Source organism: Protopterus annectens, chromosome 4.part0 (assembly GCF_019279795.1).
Source record: "Protopterus annectens isolate FY-2018-M chromosome 4.part0, PAN1.0, whole genome shotgun sequence".
Classification (NCBI taxonomy): domain Eukaryota; kingdom Metazoa; phylum Chordata; order Ceratodontiformes; family Protopteridae; genus Protopterus; species Protopterus annectens.
This window is the reverse complement of record NC_056733.1, coordinates 1468690989-1468710307: the sequence shown is the minus strand read 5'-3', so window position 1 is coordinate 1468710307 and position 19319 is coordinate 1468690989. Positions and strand designations below refer to the sequence as shown.

Sequence of the window (19319 nt, the reverse complement as noted above, 5' to 3'; positions counted from 1 at the left end):
CATAGCAGGGAATCCCATTAGTAAGGAATACTGCAGTGGTGAAGGCAAGGACATCTACTGTTATGGTAAGATTTTACACAACTGTACTTTATGTTCCATCATCTGTTCACACATTTCCTAGCAATGCCTATAACGTTTAATCTGATACTAGCACAGCACAGAAAAATACCACACATTAATCACATACAACTGATATTTTACATACATGAACTGAAGCGATGGAACCTGATGGTGTTAAGACTGCTTAGAGAGAGAAAAATTCTATACACCCAATACCACTGATACAACCTGGACAGACCTGGGTTAAGACTAGGAGAAGTATTCAGACATCAGGTGTTAATAATTTCCTAATACTCTAAATCACTAAACAAATTTGGATTTATTTAGTAGAACGTGGATGAATTTGCCCTATGTGGTCACACAAAAGTTTATATTCTGGTGTGCTGTTTTCTGTTAATTTTATTAATTTTCATTTTCAGTTCCTAAGAAATGCAGACTAGATATTGAATGGTTAACAATCTGTTGCCTGATCTCTATCATACACAGCCTATTTCAGAAACTTGATCCTAACAGTGGCATGGATTTCTCCTTATATTTAGTTACAGCTAATAAAACTGAAATGTCAATGTAGGTTTGCTGTTGTTTTTCTTTCTTCCATGATCACGCCTGTGTCATGCTAGCCCAAGTAGGATAAAGGCTGAAAATGCCTACTGCTAAGATAACTGACAATGATTTTTGAGAAACATGAAAATGCTCTACAAGGAAACGGGTTGCTACTAAACAGGACATCACTAATCCTAGAGAATGGAAGAATTAATTATATGTAAGACTGCATTTTCTTAACATTCAAAGGACAATTAGAAGGGACAAAATTAAGTGCCTAAACAAGACACTTAAATAGCTTCTAAGATCCAGATATAAACTTGGTGGTGGGGGGGGGGGGTGGAATCTATTAGCTCACTGTAAAAAAGAATGTTATTTAGGCACCTTAAGAAAAAATAGACTAATATTACTGTAAAATGGCAGGAAACAAAAAACAGAAAACTCAAAGAAAAATCATCTGAATAACATACAAAACTTTTGAAGAATAGTTGGTAAACTAAAGAATAGGAAAGTTATGTACTTATCATAATGATAGATCTGGGCTGTCTGTTTCTGTCGGTTTCATCTTGTGGGTCATCAGATCCAACACAGAACCGACATCGGCCAACCTCCAAAGACTTCAGCTCAACAGGTTCTGCCTCCTCTACCCATAACCCTCACTCCACCACAGCTGCCTCAGAACAAGTTTGCTCCCTCTTTCTATTTAAGTTTTCTGACCTAGGCCACAGAGGGACAAACCCCAAGAAAAGAGAAGCACTCTCCCCAGCTCAGTCAACTCTGGAATAACAGGATAGACAAGAAGGTAAAAGAGAAGGCTGAACCAGACAACATAGATCTATCACTATGGTAAGCACATAACTTTTGTATCTGATGCTGTCTTTGCCATCTTGGTTCAAGCTGTGGAACAGAGTCCCCAACTATGTAACACCCCAGGGTGGTCTCATGGTAGGATATTGCGCAATACGATGGAACCAAGCGAGGGTCTAGACTTCTATTGGATATCCAGTTTGTGGTGGGAAACAGAAAAGTGATGATCCATCCAAGTCGTAAATGCACAAATGTTATCCAAAGCAGCTATGGAGAAAAAAACTGTAGAAGCAGTCATAGCTCTGGTTGAATGACCTTTGGATTTCTGATGCAAGGCCTTTCCTTTCAAACAATATCCAAAGGAAATACAATCAGAAAGCCATTTGGACAGAGTAACGTTAGATACAGGAGCACCCAACCGAGACTTAGAGAACAAGGCAAATAACTGATTAGATTTTCTAAAGGACTTTGTCCTGTCCAAATAAAATCTGAACTGCCAATAGACATCAAGACAATGCAGTAGATATTCACCCCTATTTGAAAAATCTGGAAAAAAGACTGGCAGTTTGAATGAACTGGTGCAACTTATTCTTAGACACCACCTTAGGTAGAAAGGCAGGATCTGGCCTAAGGGACACATGGCCTCAATGAAAGACCAAATAAAGAGGGACAGCAGAGGTGACCTGCAGTTCTGATACACATTTGGTGGAAGTAATGGCCACTAAGAACAGTCTCTTCCACTACAACAATTTTAAATCAACAATAGTAGAGGGCTCAAAAGGAGATATGGCCAGCACCTGCAGCATACAAGGCAAGTCCCAAGGCTGAACAGAATCTCAGACAGGAAAACGAAGTAAAAGGTTTCCTTTAAAAAAGGCCTTTCAGATCTTAAGGGCAACCAATGGCACATTATGCCTACTAATGTGAAAATTAGATACAGCTGCCAACTGCACTTTAATAGTCAAGTAATTAGACCCAAAAATCAAACCTGTGAGAAAGTTCAGGATAACCTCCAATGGTGCAAAAATGGATCTAAGCCCTGAGAGACAGTCCCACAAGGCAATGAGCTTCCACTTATTAGTATAGACAATCTTTGGGAAGAAGTTAAAAAGTGAATGACTCTGTCTGAAAGCCTGGTATTCCTGCCCATCAATGAAACTGTAGAAACTGAGTGGTTAACCTGAGTGTTTAAAGGTTGGGCAGATCGAGACTTGCAATGTAAGAAATAAGACCGGGAATGGGATTCAGGACCCAAGGAGGGTACCTAAAGAGAGGCCAGTCTAAGGGGAACTACAACTGGTAAGGCCAAAAGGGAGCAATGAGAACTACAACTGGTAAGGCCAAAAGGGAGCAATGAGGATTGCAGTCACTCTGCAATGGGCCACTTTGTTGAGAAACTATTATCAGAGGATATGCATATAAAAGACCCGGGGCCAAGCATACAGGAGAGCATCCCTAGGTGACTGTCCCTGAAGAGGAAACAAGGCATAACAGATCCTGCACTTGGTGTTGGACAGGGAAGTGAACAGATCACAACATGGAGTGCCCCAGTGCCTGAAAATCCAAGCAGCAACCCTCGGATTCACAGACCACTCATGAAGAAAGATAATGCTTCTGCTCAAACTGTCCGCTAAGGCATTGATTTTCCCCAGGATGTGCACTGCAGTCAGAAACCACTGGGCCAAAAATTGCCCAATGCCAGACACACTTGGCCTCCCACCAAAGGGAGTTTCCCACTGTTTGTTCAGACACCATACTACAGATGTATTGTCTGTCTGGACAGAAATCACATCCTTGGGGAAATCATTCTGAAAAGCCTGCAATGTGAGGAGTGCCCCTCTCACCTGCAAGATATGCAAGTTGGGCTCGGTAGCGGATAAGGCTCCCTGGACAGTCCTCTCTTTAAAATGCCCCACTGCAGAAGAGAGACATCCATCATGACTGCAGCCTGATGATGATGGGTGAAAAGACAAACGGTCTCCCTGAGGACTCTAAGGGATACTCCAACCACCACTTCACCTTATCTCGACAAACACAGGTCAGAAGAACTGGGAAGTCCATCAGATGTGTTAAGTACGATCACTATACCATCAGAGTCCACAGCAATGCCCTAATATGATACCTGGCCAAGGGGACCAAGCAAATGTCAACCTCCATGATGTGACCCAAGAGCCTTAGAATAAGATACGCTGGAGGTTTTCTGTAAGAAATCAGAGAACCTGCCAGATCCCAAAAGTTCGATATTCTGGACTCTGGAAGTTTAGTGGTCTGGGATACTCTGCCCAAATGGCAACCTATGAACTCCAAGGACTGAACTGGATAGAGACTGGCCTTTTGGTTGTTAACTGTGATCCCCAAGAAACTGCACAGCTGGAGTAAGTTGCCCCTGGCCCTGACTAGATATGCTCTAATGGAAGCAGTTGTGAGACAATCATCCAGGTAGGGAAAGACCTGGAAACTCTGCAACCCAAGCCAGGCTACTACTACTGCCATACACTTGGTGATCACCAGCGGGTGGTAGTGCTGACACCAAATGGCTGCCTCTGAAATGGTAATGATCAACCCCCAACAGAAACCTCCTGCACTGCCTTGCAATCTTTACATGATGGTAAGCATCCTTGAAATTGACAGAGCACACCCAGTTGTCCTTCAACAGAAGTAAAATGGCCTCCCAAGCTTTCAGGCATAGAACCAATTGACCAACTGCTTTCAGAGCACATCAGGCAGGCAACCCTACAGGGTCTCTGAAAGGGCCTCCCAGACAACCCCTCATGGAAGCTCTGGTTGTTGCAGCAGCATCTGTTATGGTTGCCCCCATGCCTTGGGGACCCCCTAAAAGGAGCCTCTTGAAAAGGCTGCTATGAATTCCTAAAAAAAGAGTTTTCACCCCTTCTGGTAATAAGAAAAGGCCCATTGCAAAGTAGCAAAACACACTCAAACAGAAGATGACATCTTTCAATTTTGCTCACTCCTGGTCAAAGCGACTTTCAGCAAAAAGATACAAGCTAACAAATGGAATTAACAAAGGATGCCTTAAAGCAGTCAGCAAAGTCACACAATCTCATCCAAGCATGGTGATGTATAGCAATATCAGTACCAGCCACCTATGACATGCCATCAACTGTAGTTGGAAGAAGTGGCAAAAAACACATTAGAGATGAATTGGAGGGTAGACAGCAGAGTCTCTAGAGCCTTCTGAGAGTCCACAGTCTGCTGTGTCTTCACTACTCTTGAGACTTCTGACACAAAGTCCAATTGAAGCCTAGTCAAATGAGCTAAATAATGTATTGCCCTCTGTGCGAATGTGGCTGAGTAGTAGGTGTGCTTCCCTAAGCCCTCCAAATCAAGAGACTCTCTATTCAGGGGATGGACAAAGGAACTCCCCTCCGAAATGTACTTTTTAGTGACCACTGCCACCACAACAGTGTCATCCAAGCCACTTATTCCAGTGTTGTCGATCCTTGGGGAGGAGCAAGGATTTTTTTGGATCAGTCTCACTGTATCCCCATGCACTCCGGGACACCAGGTCATTAAGTGCATCCAGGGCGGAACCACTCAGGATGTGGGTGGTGAGCGGGCCCACCCCCAAAGGCCTCCAAAAAACAGACTCCACTGGAGAAGGGGCTTCTGCAGCTAAGCCCCTTGATGGTGAAGGAGCGCAAAAGAATGCAGAAAGATGCGTCTTCACTGGGAGATTTGGAGGACCACTCTTTTTTTCCTTAAGGTTGGTGTTCTCAGGGAGAGACTCCTTAAGGTTGGTGTTCTCAGTGAGAGACTCCTTGGAAGAGTCCAAGAGCTTCCTCTTGCACCACCTCTTACCGGACGCTTCCTGCTCCACAGTCCCACAGAGAAAATGGAAGAGGCTGGGGGGCCCTACTGGGAAGGCAGCTTGAAGTCCACCAGGGATGAGCTGTCCTACAGCAATCTGAGAAGTGACCACAGGCATGGACATGGAAGATGGAGGGGCACCAGTCGTACTAGATCAGTCCCTCTCCTGACAGGACAGCATCTTTCCATGACATCATAAGCACATGCAGAAGCAAGTCGACCAGATCCAGCAGTCCAAGGGTACGAAGACCCCATCCTCCCAAGAAAGCACTAGAATCCAGAGCTGTTCCACACTGTCCTGATACTGACACCTGGGCCGAATTATCAAAAGCAGAAGCCACAAGCAGGAGGGACAACCTTGAAACTAGGATCATTGAACTCTACCTGCAAACTCCTGTCTTGACTTGGCAGCCCAGAGGTCCACCCAGCTCCAATAACACCAGAGTTGAGAAAATCAAGGTAGGGATCCAAGTCTCAATTGGCCAGGCCTTCGGCTCTGATCTTCAAGAATGAAAGCCAATTGGTCCTGAAGACCTTAGAACCTTGGAGCTTGAGGGAAGAAACCAAGGCACAGGAACTGAAGGTTCGAGGCAAGGGCCCAGAGCAGAGAGAATGAGGCCCAACTCTATCTGTGCCTGTAAGGACTGCAAACTGCTCCAGTTTCAAAGTTTTCAAGCTCCCAATGGATTAAGATGATCGAAATGAGGAAACCACTGAGGGGAGTTTGGAAGATCACTGACCAGGCAACACATCCAACTTATGAACCCAATCCTGGGCAGCTCAGAGGCAAGGTGGAGAAAGGGAGGACTTCAGTGAAAACTCCCTCGGAGCAGAGGGACAAAAGGTCCAAAACACTAATAGCTACCTAACTAACACTGAGCAAAAAAGCAGGTACAACAGCAAACTCTCAAAAACACTATCCATAAAGGATACAGTCAACAGACAGCATGACCGAGGTGCAGTGTGGAATGGGAGCAAACTAGATCTAAGGTATCTCTGGTGGAGGAGAGTTATGAGTAGAGGAGGCAGACTGTTGAGCTGAAGTCTTTGGTTGGCTTTGAATCAGGGTCAGCTCTGATAACCTATAGGTTGAACCCAAATGGAGGAGCCAACATCGAATCCGCTGTTTCCTAAAGACCTATGAAGGAATGCTGATATGACTGGAGAAAACAGAGTATTTATAATGAAAACAAACTTCTCAATATGTCACCCTTATACTACTAGAGGTATTTACCTTACCTTTTAATTAACTTCCCAATAACATTACCCATTTTAATTAAAAAAGGAGGGGCTCTGCTTCCAGTGATCAACAGCCATCATTTCCAAGAATAAATAATTGTATTATCTTACAGCCTCCCACACCACATTTTTCCTAACATATAGAAACAAACCTTTGTTGGTCTACAAAGTCTCAATCCTAATCAGTTTTGGCCCAACTCATTATCTCATTGGACCAATGTACTTGAGATGCTTGTGACTCCACAGTTTCAGAATTATGATTCAGGCTGTATTACTACTACCAACATGGCTTTAAAATGCACATAACACTAAGACCACTAGATGGTCACTAATTGATTTATAAAAGCTGCTCCTATGAGCAACAGACTCCCAACCCCCAGCAGAGATAAGTGCTAGATCACAAACAACTGAAAACACAGCTGCCTAAACTTCAAAAAATACACAGCATTTATGCAACAAGTCAAGAACAGCTGAATCCCCACTGTACTTAAGTAAACCAATTCAATGATCACACAATCTCAGAGAAAACAAAAACACCTGAAAGGTGTGAATACATCAGCCACAGACTAGCTCACAGTCAAAGCTTGAAAAAGGAAAGTCAGAGAAAAGTAAAAAATTAGAAACAAGGAAGTTAACACCAGACAAAATGGATACCGATCAGATGCAAGGTAAACATCATAAAAATGGATAAAAGCCTTCTCACTGGGGTAATCTGTGTAGCTTTCTCCACCATGCCCGATATGATCAATCATGAATTGCTGTTAAATACTTCATCCATCTTGGGCTCAAACCTAGATCAACTGACTAGTTAAAAGTAAAGCCTATTGTCTAAGATTTCAAAATAAAATTGACAAGCTCCTTATCAACTGTTTTCACTTATTTAGGGTGTAGTACTTGTTCTACTACTGTTTATATATGTAATTATCTCTGTCTATATGGTAATTACCGGCTTTGTAACAATTAATATCCAACTAATCTAAATGCAGAGGCTACTGCTTTTATTTATGATTCATCTCCCTAATGGGCATATAATCCCACTGTCAATATGACTGCAGAATTGAGTGGCTTTCTGAACATGGTTAAACAACACTGTTAAGAACAAATTACATACTATCTGGAACTACTGAAAAGCTAACTAAACCTACAGAGAACAGTAGTACAAAGTGACCTGGATGATTAATCTTTCAGGCCATCACTGTATTTAAAAAATCATGCCATTAGCGCTCGACTCCTCCATCTTCTAGCCACACTGCCCGATTCCTCCAACTTCTAGCCACACTCCTCCAACTTCTAGTCAGTAGCTACACTGACCTACTAAGTTTAAAAAAAAAAAATACTCCCTAGTGAAAAAGTTGGTACTCAAAATGCCTAGTGCTGAAAAGTAAAAAAAAAAAAAAAAAAACGCAGGGGAAGGCAAAAAAAAAAAATGCTCTTCTCCTTAAAACTCCTTTCTGCAGGTGGGCAAGCCCTCCTCCCCCCACACCTCACAAACTTATACATACAAACTCCAAGACTTTCATACCTCAGAGAAAAAGGGAATATTTTGAGAAATGGCATCTTATAGTTCATACAATTTTTCGGCCAGTCTCCATGTTTTAGGACAGCATTTCTACATTTTTTTTTTACCAAGACTAAAATCACTCACAGTGAAGACATTTTCACGTAGAAGTGGAATGTGGACTTCCACTTCCAACTACAGATTCAAATGCAATACCCATATTTCACAAACTGTAAAATGAGATTCAAGTTGCTTAGCTAGAATAGTAGCATCACTGTACTGAAATGGAGAGGGCTAGCTGGACACCTACTACAGAATATACCAACTTAGCAAATGGTTTATTATTACTCCTCTGCTGCTTCTAATGTTAACTGATAACAGAAACATCAAATTTGACAAAAAAGCATTACCTTCAGTATCTAGAACTGAAAAAGTCACCTACACTTCAAACTAATCACAAATTCTTTCTGACAGGAAGAAGAATTATTTGTAAATGTGCAAGATTAACAGCCTGATACTATTCTGCTACTACCATCCACATTTAACCAACTTATTTATTTATTTTTATTTTATTTTACATTTGTTGACCAGGCTAGTCTAGCTGGATATATGTCCATTTTCAGTAGAGGCCCGGGGAGAAAAGCTCCAATATAGGCAATAGTAACATAAGAATCCATTATAAGCAATAGTTAACATAAAATACAGTACACTATTTTAGATCAGAGATACTAACTTATACAGAGTAGCTTGTAAAACTTGTGAAAACATTGGATACAGTACATTATTATAGATCAGACATACAAACTAATACTTAGTAGTTTAATAACATTTTAAGGTCGACTGCAATATAAATGTAAAAAAAATATATAGACAGGTAGAGATAAGTTAGTACAGTAGAGGGCTAGCTCATTAGAGTAAGAAAAACTCTTGTAACGTACTAAGAAGGAAGTGTCAGTGAATTACTAGTTGATGGTTAGCTTAGTAGTTACAAGGGTTTGTTAGCTAGAGATAAATATAAGATAGACATAGTAAAAACAATAAAGCAGATAACAATAGGGAGAGAAGAAAAAGGAGAGGGATATTAGTCAGGGTTAGAGCAGGGACATAGCCAGTGTGCTTTAAGATAAGTATAGGGAGAGGGATATTAGTCAGGGTTAGAGCAGGGACATAGCCAGTGTGTTTTAAGATAAGTATAGGGAGAGGGATATTAGTCAGGGTTAGAGCAGGGACATAGCCAGTGTGTTTTAAGATAAGTATAGGGAGAGGGATATTAGTCAGGGTTAGAGCAGCGACATAGCCAGTGTGCTTTAAGAGAAGTATAGGGAGAGAAATATTAATCAGGGTTAGAGCAGGGACATAGCCAGTGTGTTTTAAGATATTCTTTAAGATATTTTTTGAAACTTAGTGTGGAAAAAAAGAGATGAGAGTTCATTGGGAAGCAGGTTCCAGGTTTTCCCCACTGTGTTAGAAAATAATGAGTCCCCAGCCTTGTTGTTGGATTTCAGAGTGGAAACTAGAAGCTTATTAGCTGAGCGTAGTGTTGCAAGATTTTTGTATGGGGTAATCAGATTAGCGAGTACTGGAGTATTCTTAGGATGGTAAAGGATCTTTTGGGTGATGGTAAGTTGTTGACAAAGTAGTTCATTCTGAAGTTCTAACCATCCCAGTTGTTTGAGGTTGTGACAGTGGTGGGTTTTAAATGGGGAGCCAGTGGCAAATATGGCAATGTTATTATAGCAGGTTGCAAGTTTGATGAGGTTGGTTTTAGATAGGTTGGTGTAAATAGGTGAGGCATAGAGCAGGGTCGAGATAAGGTGGGTCTGGGCAATAGCAGTTCTAGCTATTGGAGTAAGGAAGGGTGTGATCCTATAAAGGGAGCCTAGCTTTCTGTTGACTGATTTTATAGAAGTATTAATATGAGCGGTGGTGGTGCTGCGGTAGCGTTGTTGCCTCACAGTAAGAAGCTGTCCGGTTCGATTCTCAGCTAGACCGTCTTCTGCGTGGAGACATGCGTGAATGGGCGTACCTTCACTGAAGGTTGTGCATCAGAGCTGGTAACTCGGCATGTAAAAATCAACTACCAATCATTAGCAGACCGGAGTTCCACTGTGGCGACCCCTAACCAGGAAAAGCCGAAAGACACAAACAGATTAATATGAGCATCATAGCTAAGGTTGTGGTCTATAGTAATTCCTAAGAGTTTAGTTATGGGGTCGGGAGATATGTTAGTTCCAATGTTAGAGGTTACCGTAAAGTGAATTTGTGGTGACTTTTGTGTAGGAGTAAAAAGCAACAATTTAGTTTTTTGGGGGTTCATGAGGAGGCAATGTTGCATGAACCAGTTTTCAACAATGTTAAATACTGTTTGGGTAAGGGTCTGGAGTGAGGATACTGAATTTGCAAAACATATTAGTGTTGAATCATCTGCATATTGTTTACAGGTGGCTTGTGGAATTTTAGCATTAAGATCATTAATTAAAATTGAAAAGAGAAGAGGGCCTAAAAATAGACCCTTGAGGTACTCCAATGGTAACAGGGAGGTGTGTAGATAGATTATTATCCCATAGCACTGCTTGCTGTCTGTTTTCCAAATAGTAATGCATGTGAATCAAGTGATAAGACTTTAAGCTTATCGACAAGTAGGTGATGGTTAACCATGTCAAAGGCTTTAGACAGGTCAATAAATAATGCAGAGGCTAGAGAGTTGTTGTTATGTTTTTTGTTTATACAGTCAGAAAAAGATAGGAGGGCAGTGGTGGTACTGTGGAAAGGTGTAAAACTATGCTGACAGTCTGCAAGTAAGTTATTTTGGAGAAGATGGTCAAGTAGTTGCCGGTGGATGCATTTTTCCATTATTTTTGCTATTGGAGAGAGTAACTTGCAATGAATTTGCCAAACATCCTAACCAAATGTCTTCTTTATCAAGTTATATTACTTTGGGTTCACTACGATTATGTCACTAACACACACGCACATTGTTAAAAAGGGTGTTCTATAGTTCAGCCCTCTTACCCAGCTAATAAAATACATGCTACTATTCACATACTATATTTCTAAATCCAAGACAACTCTGTTCTAACTTTTCATGATTCAATACATTTCTTACAGAGATGTCTGACTCATTGAATAGTCATGACATCTGGTTCTCTGTCTTTCATTAGAAAGGAGAAGGAAAATAGATATTCCTGAAGTCTGCGTCTACAACAATCAAAGAAAATAAAAGACAAAGAGCTCTCTATTTCAGGATCAGGACGCAAGACAACTAGGCATCACAATGTCCTGGACTGCAAGGTAAGATAATGGGGAGTTGGTGAACTCCACTAAAAATGATGGCATGAGCAATATGAAGCAACAATGAAAACAAATAACTTTGTTTCAAACCAAAAAAATAAAAAAGGACAGTTTGACACAAGCTTACAAAGTACCCAGCAATTTCCTACTCTGAGAAAATTAAAAAGAGTAAATGAACAAACTCAGTGACTTTAGATAGAAATAGAGATAGAATGTGTACAGGAACAAGACATTTACTGCAGAGAAAATAAAAATTCAATATTACAGAGAACTACAATGGCAGAATCTAAACTGCAAATGCCCTAAAGTGGAAAGGTGGGGGGCTTAGACAATGGAAAAGCAAGACAGAGTCACACTGGAATGCACACCGTGTAGTGCTGGGATTTATTTTTTAGCTTGTTTTTAATATATGTTAAACAAGAAATAATTTTCCTTTAATTTAACGGTTATTTCAACTGCTGACACTACCAGGAATACCTGCCTGTATCCACACATATGAATGAAAAGGAGTGGGCAGCAAGCCACCTGTTCCTCCAAGTGAGGAACTTGATCTTTGAAGGACTGAGAACCTACACTTGACCAGATGTTGGAAAATTTATCCTTAGAATAAAATCTCCAAGAAGTGCCCACAGCAAGGCAACTCAAAATCAGGTAAACTGGGTACTGATTTGCATTCCTATGTGTGGAACATGACACTAGGGGAATGATGCTCAGTTGTATCCATGTGTGGGTGACATGACAGTGAGACACTGGTCAATCAACTATGTCCACAATTGGACACCATTACAGTGAGGGACATAACTTCTACCCATTCATGGAAAGCAAGACACTGAGGCCGGACAATGCTGTGACCACATATGGATTAACTTGACATTAACATATGGGGAATCACCTGTGCTCAAATGGAGAACTGGTCTGAGGAACTGCACACCAACATGTGCCCTGCAACAGGAGGAATAGGTCCCTGGACTACTGAATGCCTGTGCTTATAAAACAGAAAGCTTGGCATTGCAGCACAACACACCCATTACCAGCACCTTTGGAAAATCTGACACTAGGCATCCACCAGTACAACCTTACTGTACACAGAGTGGTGGGAAAGCAGAGGAAGTTGAAAACAAGGTTTTACTTTATTACCGTAAAACACTCTTGTGAATCCGCAGTAAAAACCAAGCTGTGCTGGCAAGAGTTACCTCCAACAACAATAAAATGAACAGTAAAAAACAAAGCAGGAGGTAGCAGCCACAGCTATGTAGAATAACAGCTTTATTATTTTTTTATTTTTATTTTATTTAACATTTGTTGACCGGGAATGTCCGACTAGGTTCCACAGAGCCTGTTTTCAGCGGAGGCCCGGGGAGAAACGCTCCAGATAACTTTTATTAGTAAAAGAGGCACCAGCCGCTTCATCAGAAAATAAAAGAACAATAAAACACTGCATTTATACCAAGCTTATCATTGCCATCAACTACCCAATTAATCCTTAAAACCATATACCTAGTATAAAAAGTTTTATACCTAGTGTGAAAAATTTAGAAGAATGGGTTTAATATTTATTTTGTCATTCAGGCCTACCCCAATGTTAGCTCGTAGCCTTATAACCCATTCTAGTTCCCTAGTTTCTAATAGTCCATTCTAGCTCCTTAGTTTCTACTCTAATCCTAACATCTGGATTATAAGGCTACGAGCTAACATTGGGGTAGGCCTGAATGACAAAATTAATATTAAACCCATTCTTCTAAATAGAGATTTAAAGAAATAGTAGGTAGTACCCCCCTCCACCTTCTATACTTTTTTATACTTTTATATTGTATGTATTAAGTTGTATGATGTGATATGTTGTTTCTATTGTTTTTAATTTTAAGCTTTTAAATTTTTCACACTAGGTATAAAACTTTTTATACTAGGTATATGTTTTTAAGGATTAATTGGGTAGTTGACGGCAATGATAAGCTTGGTATATAAATGCTGTGTTTTACTGTTCTTTGATTGTCTAATGAAGTGGCTGGTGCCACGAAAGCGCTCACCTCTTTTACTAATAAAGCTGTTATTCTACATAGCCGTGGCTGCTACCTCCTGCTTTGTTTTTTACTCTTGTGAATTTATGTGTGGACTTGACTTCATCAATTCAGCAGCTGGTGACATCATACCTCGGAGAAGAATCAAAGCAATCCAGTGCATAAAGGCAGCTACATACATCAGTGAACTGCAGCTGCCATAAAACCATATCAGATGGAGAGACTTCCATTATTAATATCATTCAGCAAGGGACCTCAGGGACTGAGCCGATATGTCAGCAATGTATGTATATTAACAGTAGAGATGAACACTAGGCTCAGTGTGCAGAAACCTGGTTTAAGTATCCTAGACTATTTCATAAGTAACTTTTCTCTTCTCCACAAACAATAAGCTTACTGAACTGTACCTGCAGGGAATTTCATCTCTTTAAAGTGCTTGATGGGAGGAGGGATTCCTTCACCTTCTACCAAGATGTGGTACTTCTTTCGCACACGCTCATGACGTACCTCATCCATGTTCAATATGTACTGAGGAGGCTTCCAGCTACAGTGTACAATTGAAAGCAAAGATTAATAAAGTAAATACAAATTTAATATAAACACACTAAATGACAAGCAACACATCTTTATCTGTTAAACATAATGCAATCAGTTCAATAATGTGATCTCCAACAAAAACTGGACTGCTGTCCATTTCAGAAAAGCACATCTGTAAGTGCACTTCATTTACCAATTCTTGTTGCAAACACAGCAACCTTCTAAAGCAGCATTAAATACTGGTACAATTATCTGGATCACCCATGTACAATAAATAATGCAACCTAGGTGACCAGGGAATCAAATCAATGGCCATCGGCACTAAAGCAGCCAGCCAGGCAAAGTGAGGAGTGTGTGTGTGTGTGTGTGTGTGTGTGTGGGGGGGGGGATACTCAGTGACTCAAAAAGGTAATGCAATTTCTACAGTGAAGAAAGTACAGTTGTGTACACTTACCATAAATGTAGATGTTTGAGTGTATTCACTGTTGCAGTCATTACATTTGGGTTATCTGCTTGCAGTAGCCCTCAGTCGGCCTGATTAACAAAGTCTTGGGTCCTACGTCGGTTGCTGTCCCTTCTTTCATGACGTCAGGTCGTCAGAGGTATAAAACATGCAGCCGATGCAATTACATCACTTTTTCTTGCCCCAGATGTGAGGTGCCCCCCCCAATGGGAAGCAATTAAATCTAGAAATACAAGGATATACCTCCAACAAAAAAGCAAATACACCAAAAAGCTTTTTGAGCATAGTAAATGAGAGTAGAGGTACAGCCAAAAGAAGAAAGGGGGCTGGAGGGAGGGTAACCAGGACTGCAACAGTGAATACACTTACCATAAATGTAGATGTTTGAGTGTACACAACTGTATTATGTTCTTCGTGTTTCACTGTTGCAATCATTACATTTGTGTAGATTCCCAAAGCTAAGGTCGGGAGGAGGAATTTAAATAGACTTAGGACCAGAATAAGGCCCTGCAAGACTGCAGTGGCAAAACCAGCTCTGGATTTAGAGAAAATTGGCAAATGATAATGCTTGGTGAACGTATGTACAGAACTCCAGGTAGCAGCTTCTAGGATGTCCCTAGTAGGGATGCCCCTGAGAAAGGCTGTAGAGGTAGATGCAGCCCTGGTTGAATGGGGTCTGATGCTCTGTGGGATAGGTTTTCCATGGTGCTTATAGCAGAAATGAATGCAGTGGCCTATCCATTTTGAAATGGTTTGGTTTGAAATAGCTTTCCCCTCTGTCCCTGCAGCAAATGCCACCAGCAGTTGTTCAGATTTCTTTTGAGGTTTAGTTCTGCCCAAGTAGAATCGAAGTGGTCTGTGCACATCTAAAGAGTGTAGTATCCATTCCCCTTTGTTCTGTGGGTTAGGAAAGAAGGTAGGAAAATGAATGGACTGATTAAGAGCCACACTGGATACCACATTGGGCATGAAGGAGGGACTGGTTCTGAAGGACACCCTTTCCGCATGAAAGATGATGAAAGGCTCCACTGCCATAAGGGCCTGTAATTCAGATATCCTTTTTGCAGAAGTGATTGCTAAAAGGAAAGCTGTTTTCCAGGAAAAGAATTTTAAATCTGCAGTAGCAGCTGGCTCGAAAGGAGGAAGAGTGAGTTTCTCCAAGACAAAGTTAATGTCCCAAACTGGAGTAGGAGCTCTCCTGGGTGGCCTTAAATTTTTGGCCCCTCTAAGGAACTGCTTGAGCAGTGGGTTTAGAGAAGAGGAAAGGCTCTGTGTTATAATGAGCTGAAATGGCTGAGGCATGAATTCTGATGGAGGAAAAGGACAAGCCCTTATGAAGCATCTCAGTCAAGTATTGTGGAATCTGAGGTAAATTGGGCACTGCTGCGCTCATCCCTCGAGACTGGTTCCAGGCACAAAATCTTTTCCATTTTGCAGCATAAGATTTTCTAGTACTAGGCCTCCTTGCCTCTAAAATGATATCCATCACTGATTTACTGAGGGATGGTACAGGAGAGATTAGGTAATTAGCCAGGCTGCTAGGTTCAGGGTTTGCAGCTGAGGGTGCAGGACCTGGTTCTCCTGCTGAGACAACAGGGAAGGAGTCTGAGGCAGGTGTCATGGGGCCAAGCATGACACACTGTGCAAGAAGGGGTACCAGTGTTGGCGTGGCCAGTCCGGTGCAATTAAAATCATCCTTGGCTTGTCCTGTTTGATCTTTAGTAGTACCTTGGAGGGTAGAGGCAGGGGAGGAAAGGCAAAAAACGATCGGTTTTTCCAGCTGAAGGATAGAGCATCCACTTTCCAAGCTAGCTTGTGGGGAATCCTTGTGCAAAATGTGTCCAATTGATGGTTCTGGGGGGAGGCAAACAGGTCTATATCTGGGCTCCCTCACTTGCTTGTCAACATATTGAAAATCCTTGGTTCCAATTTCCACTCGTGTGGGTCCATGAGGTTTCGGCTTAGTCCATCTGCCAGTGTATTTAGTTTTCCTGGCAGGAACTGAGCTTGTAGATTCACTTGGTAGCTCAAGGCTGTGTTCCACAATGCCATGGCTAGTCTGCAGAGGGGGTAAGAATGTGTACCCCCCTGCTTGTTTATGTACCACATGACAGTGGTGTTGTCTGTCTTTACCATTAGTTGTCCTGGAAGAATGTGGTCCTTGAAGGCTGTCAGAGCATTCTGTACAGCTAACATTTCCCTTTGATTTATGTGCAGGTGCATTTGACTTGGGTTCCATTTGCCCTGAATGCACTTCCCTGCCAGGTAAGCCCCCCATGCATAGTCTGATGTGTCTGTTGTTAAGGTTTGAGTGGTGGGGGTAGTGTGAATGGTAGTCCCCTGTTTTGGGGGCAGGCCTCTACCCACCAAACGAACTCTAGGCATAGGCAAAGTATGATAGGAATCACTGCTTCTAGATCCTGTGAATGTTGAAACAATAGGCTTTTGAGATACCATTGTAATTTCTTCATATGCAGTCTTGCATATGGAATTAGAAGGATGCAGGAGGCCATGAACCCCACGGCTTGCAATATCTATCTTGCAGATAACTGGGTTTTTGTGGCCACTTGTTTGAAGTAGGTTGTCAAATGAATCCGTTTCTCTGGCATGAGGAAAGCCATCTGGGAAGTTATAGTCAAGCCTGCTCCCAGGAATAGAATTTGTTGACAGGGTACCAGGTGTGATTTCTTTTCATTTATGGTGTACCCCAGACAAGTCAGTACCCTATGAACAAAGGCCAGATGATTCAAAAGTATGTCTTGGCTTTCTGCCTGAATTAGACAATCGTCCAGGTATGGGTATACTTGAATATTTCTTTGCCTGCAAAATGCAGTGACTGGAGCTAGGCAATTTGTGAATACCCTGGGCGCAGTAGATAAGCCAAAGGGCAGTGCAGAGAACTGATAGTGCATGAAGCCTGATTTGAAGCGTTGGTTATCTTCTGCAAGACTCCCTGATAGGGATGTGCAGGTATGCTTCTTTTAAGTCTAGTGTTGCCAACCATGCATCTTTGCCTAGCATAGGAAGCAGCTGGTGAAGAGTCAGCATTTTGAATTTTGGAATCACCAGAAAGGTGATTTGAGTGGAAAGGTCCAGGATAAGACACCATGTATTGCCTTTTCTGGGTACCAGGAAAAGTCTCGAATAGAAACCTTGTCCCTTTTCCTCTTCTGGTACCAACTGAATAGCCGTCATGCTTAAGAGAGAGAGTACTTGATTTTGGGCCTCTGCCCACTGATTTGGGGGTAGATCTGGCCACCCGCTTGGTGTTGGTAATGTGTGAAAGTGAAATTTGTATCATTGGGACACTAGATTTAAAACCCATTTGTCCTGGGTAATGAGTTCCCAGTTTTTGGCCTGCAGACCAATCTTTGCGCCTAAAGGAGCATTCAGCTGGGAAGTGCTTGGAAGTTTTAAAAGCAAGTCATTAAGACAGTTTTCCATGGGGGGGGGGGGGGAGTCTTACTACTCCCAGATTTGGTTGCAGAAACCCACCACTGCTTAGTCTTGTGTGTCCCCTGGGATGAAACCTGGGGTTTCTGCTGTGTCTGGGTTTGGCCCGAGAAGACCTGGAAGGAGCTGGAAAGGACCAATTCTTAGAGGGCCAGTACCTACTAAATCTAGGAGGCTGAACTTGTAAGAAATCTTTAACAGTTTGCATAGACTTAGCTTTATCTTCCATCTTTTTAAAAACTTCCTCAGCCTTGTTGCCAAACAGGCGGTCCTGATTTAAGGGAGCATCCAACAGTTTAGCTTTAACATGATCAGGCAAGGATTGCTCCTTAAGCCAAGCTTGCCTTCTGAGCACAGACCCAGTAACAGCAGCCCTGCAAGAGGCCTCAAATGAATCAAATCCACATTGCAAAGTATGTTTTCCAACCTGTTCAGCAGAATGTATTAAATCCTGTAATTCTCTATTTTCAGCACAGTCAGGAATCAACATTTTCTGTTTAAGCAATATAATAACATGCTGTTGATACTTTAACATATGAAACTGGCAGTTTAAAGCCCTAATGGCCAAGTTTGCAGATGTGTAAACCTTCTTACCCCATCTATCCAGCGCCCTGGAGTTTCTATCAGAAGGGGTAGAATTTCTAGCAGTAGACGCCTTAATGCCCTTGGGTCCCTGTGAAATAGTCTCTGGATCCGCAATAGGATTTTTAAAAAGGAACTTGTGTGAATCAGGAACCCTGTAATATCTGTCAGGTTTAATGGGAGCAGGAGGCAAAGAATCAGGAGCCAACCTAGATCCCGAAAAGACATAATCGACAAAGTCTAGTACAGGTGGTATAGCTAAAGGCCTATGCTGAGCCAGGAGTAAGAAATCCCTAAGCCTCTTTTTTGAATCAGAAAAATCCTGGCTTTCCCAGTGGAAATGCTCCCTTAGAGTATGTAAGGTTTCACTAAAAGAAAAATCATCTGGAGGGGAAGCAGAGGGAATAGAGTCCTCTGCATCAGAATACTCATAAGTAGATAAGAGCAAATCCAGATCATCAGAAGAATCAGAAAAATCAGAATCCTGGTCGGAAGATTCATAAACAACTTCAGTCCTAGGTCTCTTAGAAGGGGGAGGTTGGCTTTCCCTGGTTAGTTATAAGATATTCAGCCATTCTTATCATTTGTTTTTTAGGCATAGAGTCTGAGCATGTGGCCTGGGTGTCGGTTTCTTAGGCATGGTTCGAGATTTAGGCTTAAATGAAGAAGGAGGCGTCAGTTTAATTTGCAAGTCCATAGGCCTGAATACACCCTCAGAAGCAGGTGCTTGCACAGCAGCTCCGGATCCATTCAGACAGTTGAGGCATCTTGCGGCATACCCGACTCCGAATGGGTCTCGGTAGAAGCCTGCAAATCAGAAGAAGCGGGTATCAGGGGCTGCAAAAGCACCTCACTAAGTACCGGCGAACTAGCGAGTGGCTTAGGAGAAGCGTCGTCGGCAGCTTTGGACCTTGGCGGCCTGTCTCTGTTTTTATATTTGCGTTTTTTTCGGAATCCCAGTAGTCGGATGGCTAACCGACGACATTTCTGGATAATTAAA

The 19319-nt window shown here is 42.0% G+C and overlaps 1 protein-coding gene across 1 annotated transcript in view; it reads right to left on the bottom strand.

The window, feature by feature from the left end:
• DDX41 (DEAD-box helicase 41) overlaps window positions 1-19319 on the bottom strand; it is a gene marked incomplete in the record, with an annotated part of 592639 nt that overhangs the window by 429262 nt on the left and 144058 nt on the right. Inside the window, 1 exon segment of the mRNA XM_044069314.1 lies at window positions 13692-13828. Coding sequence (XP_043925249.1) covers window positions 13692-13828 — 137 coding nt within the window.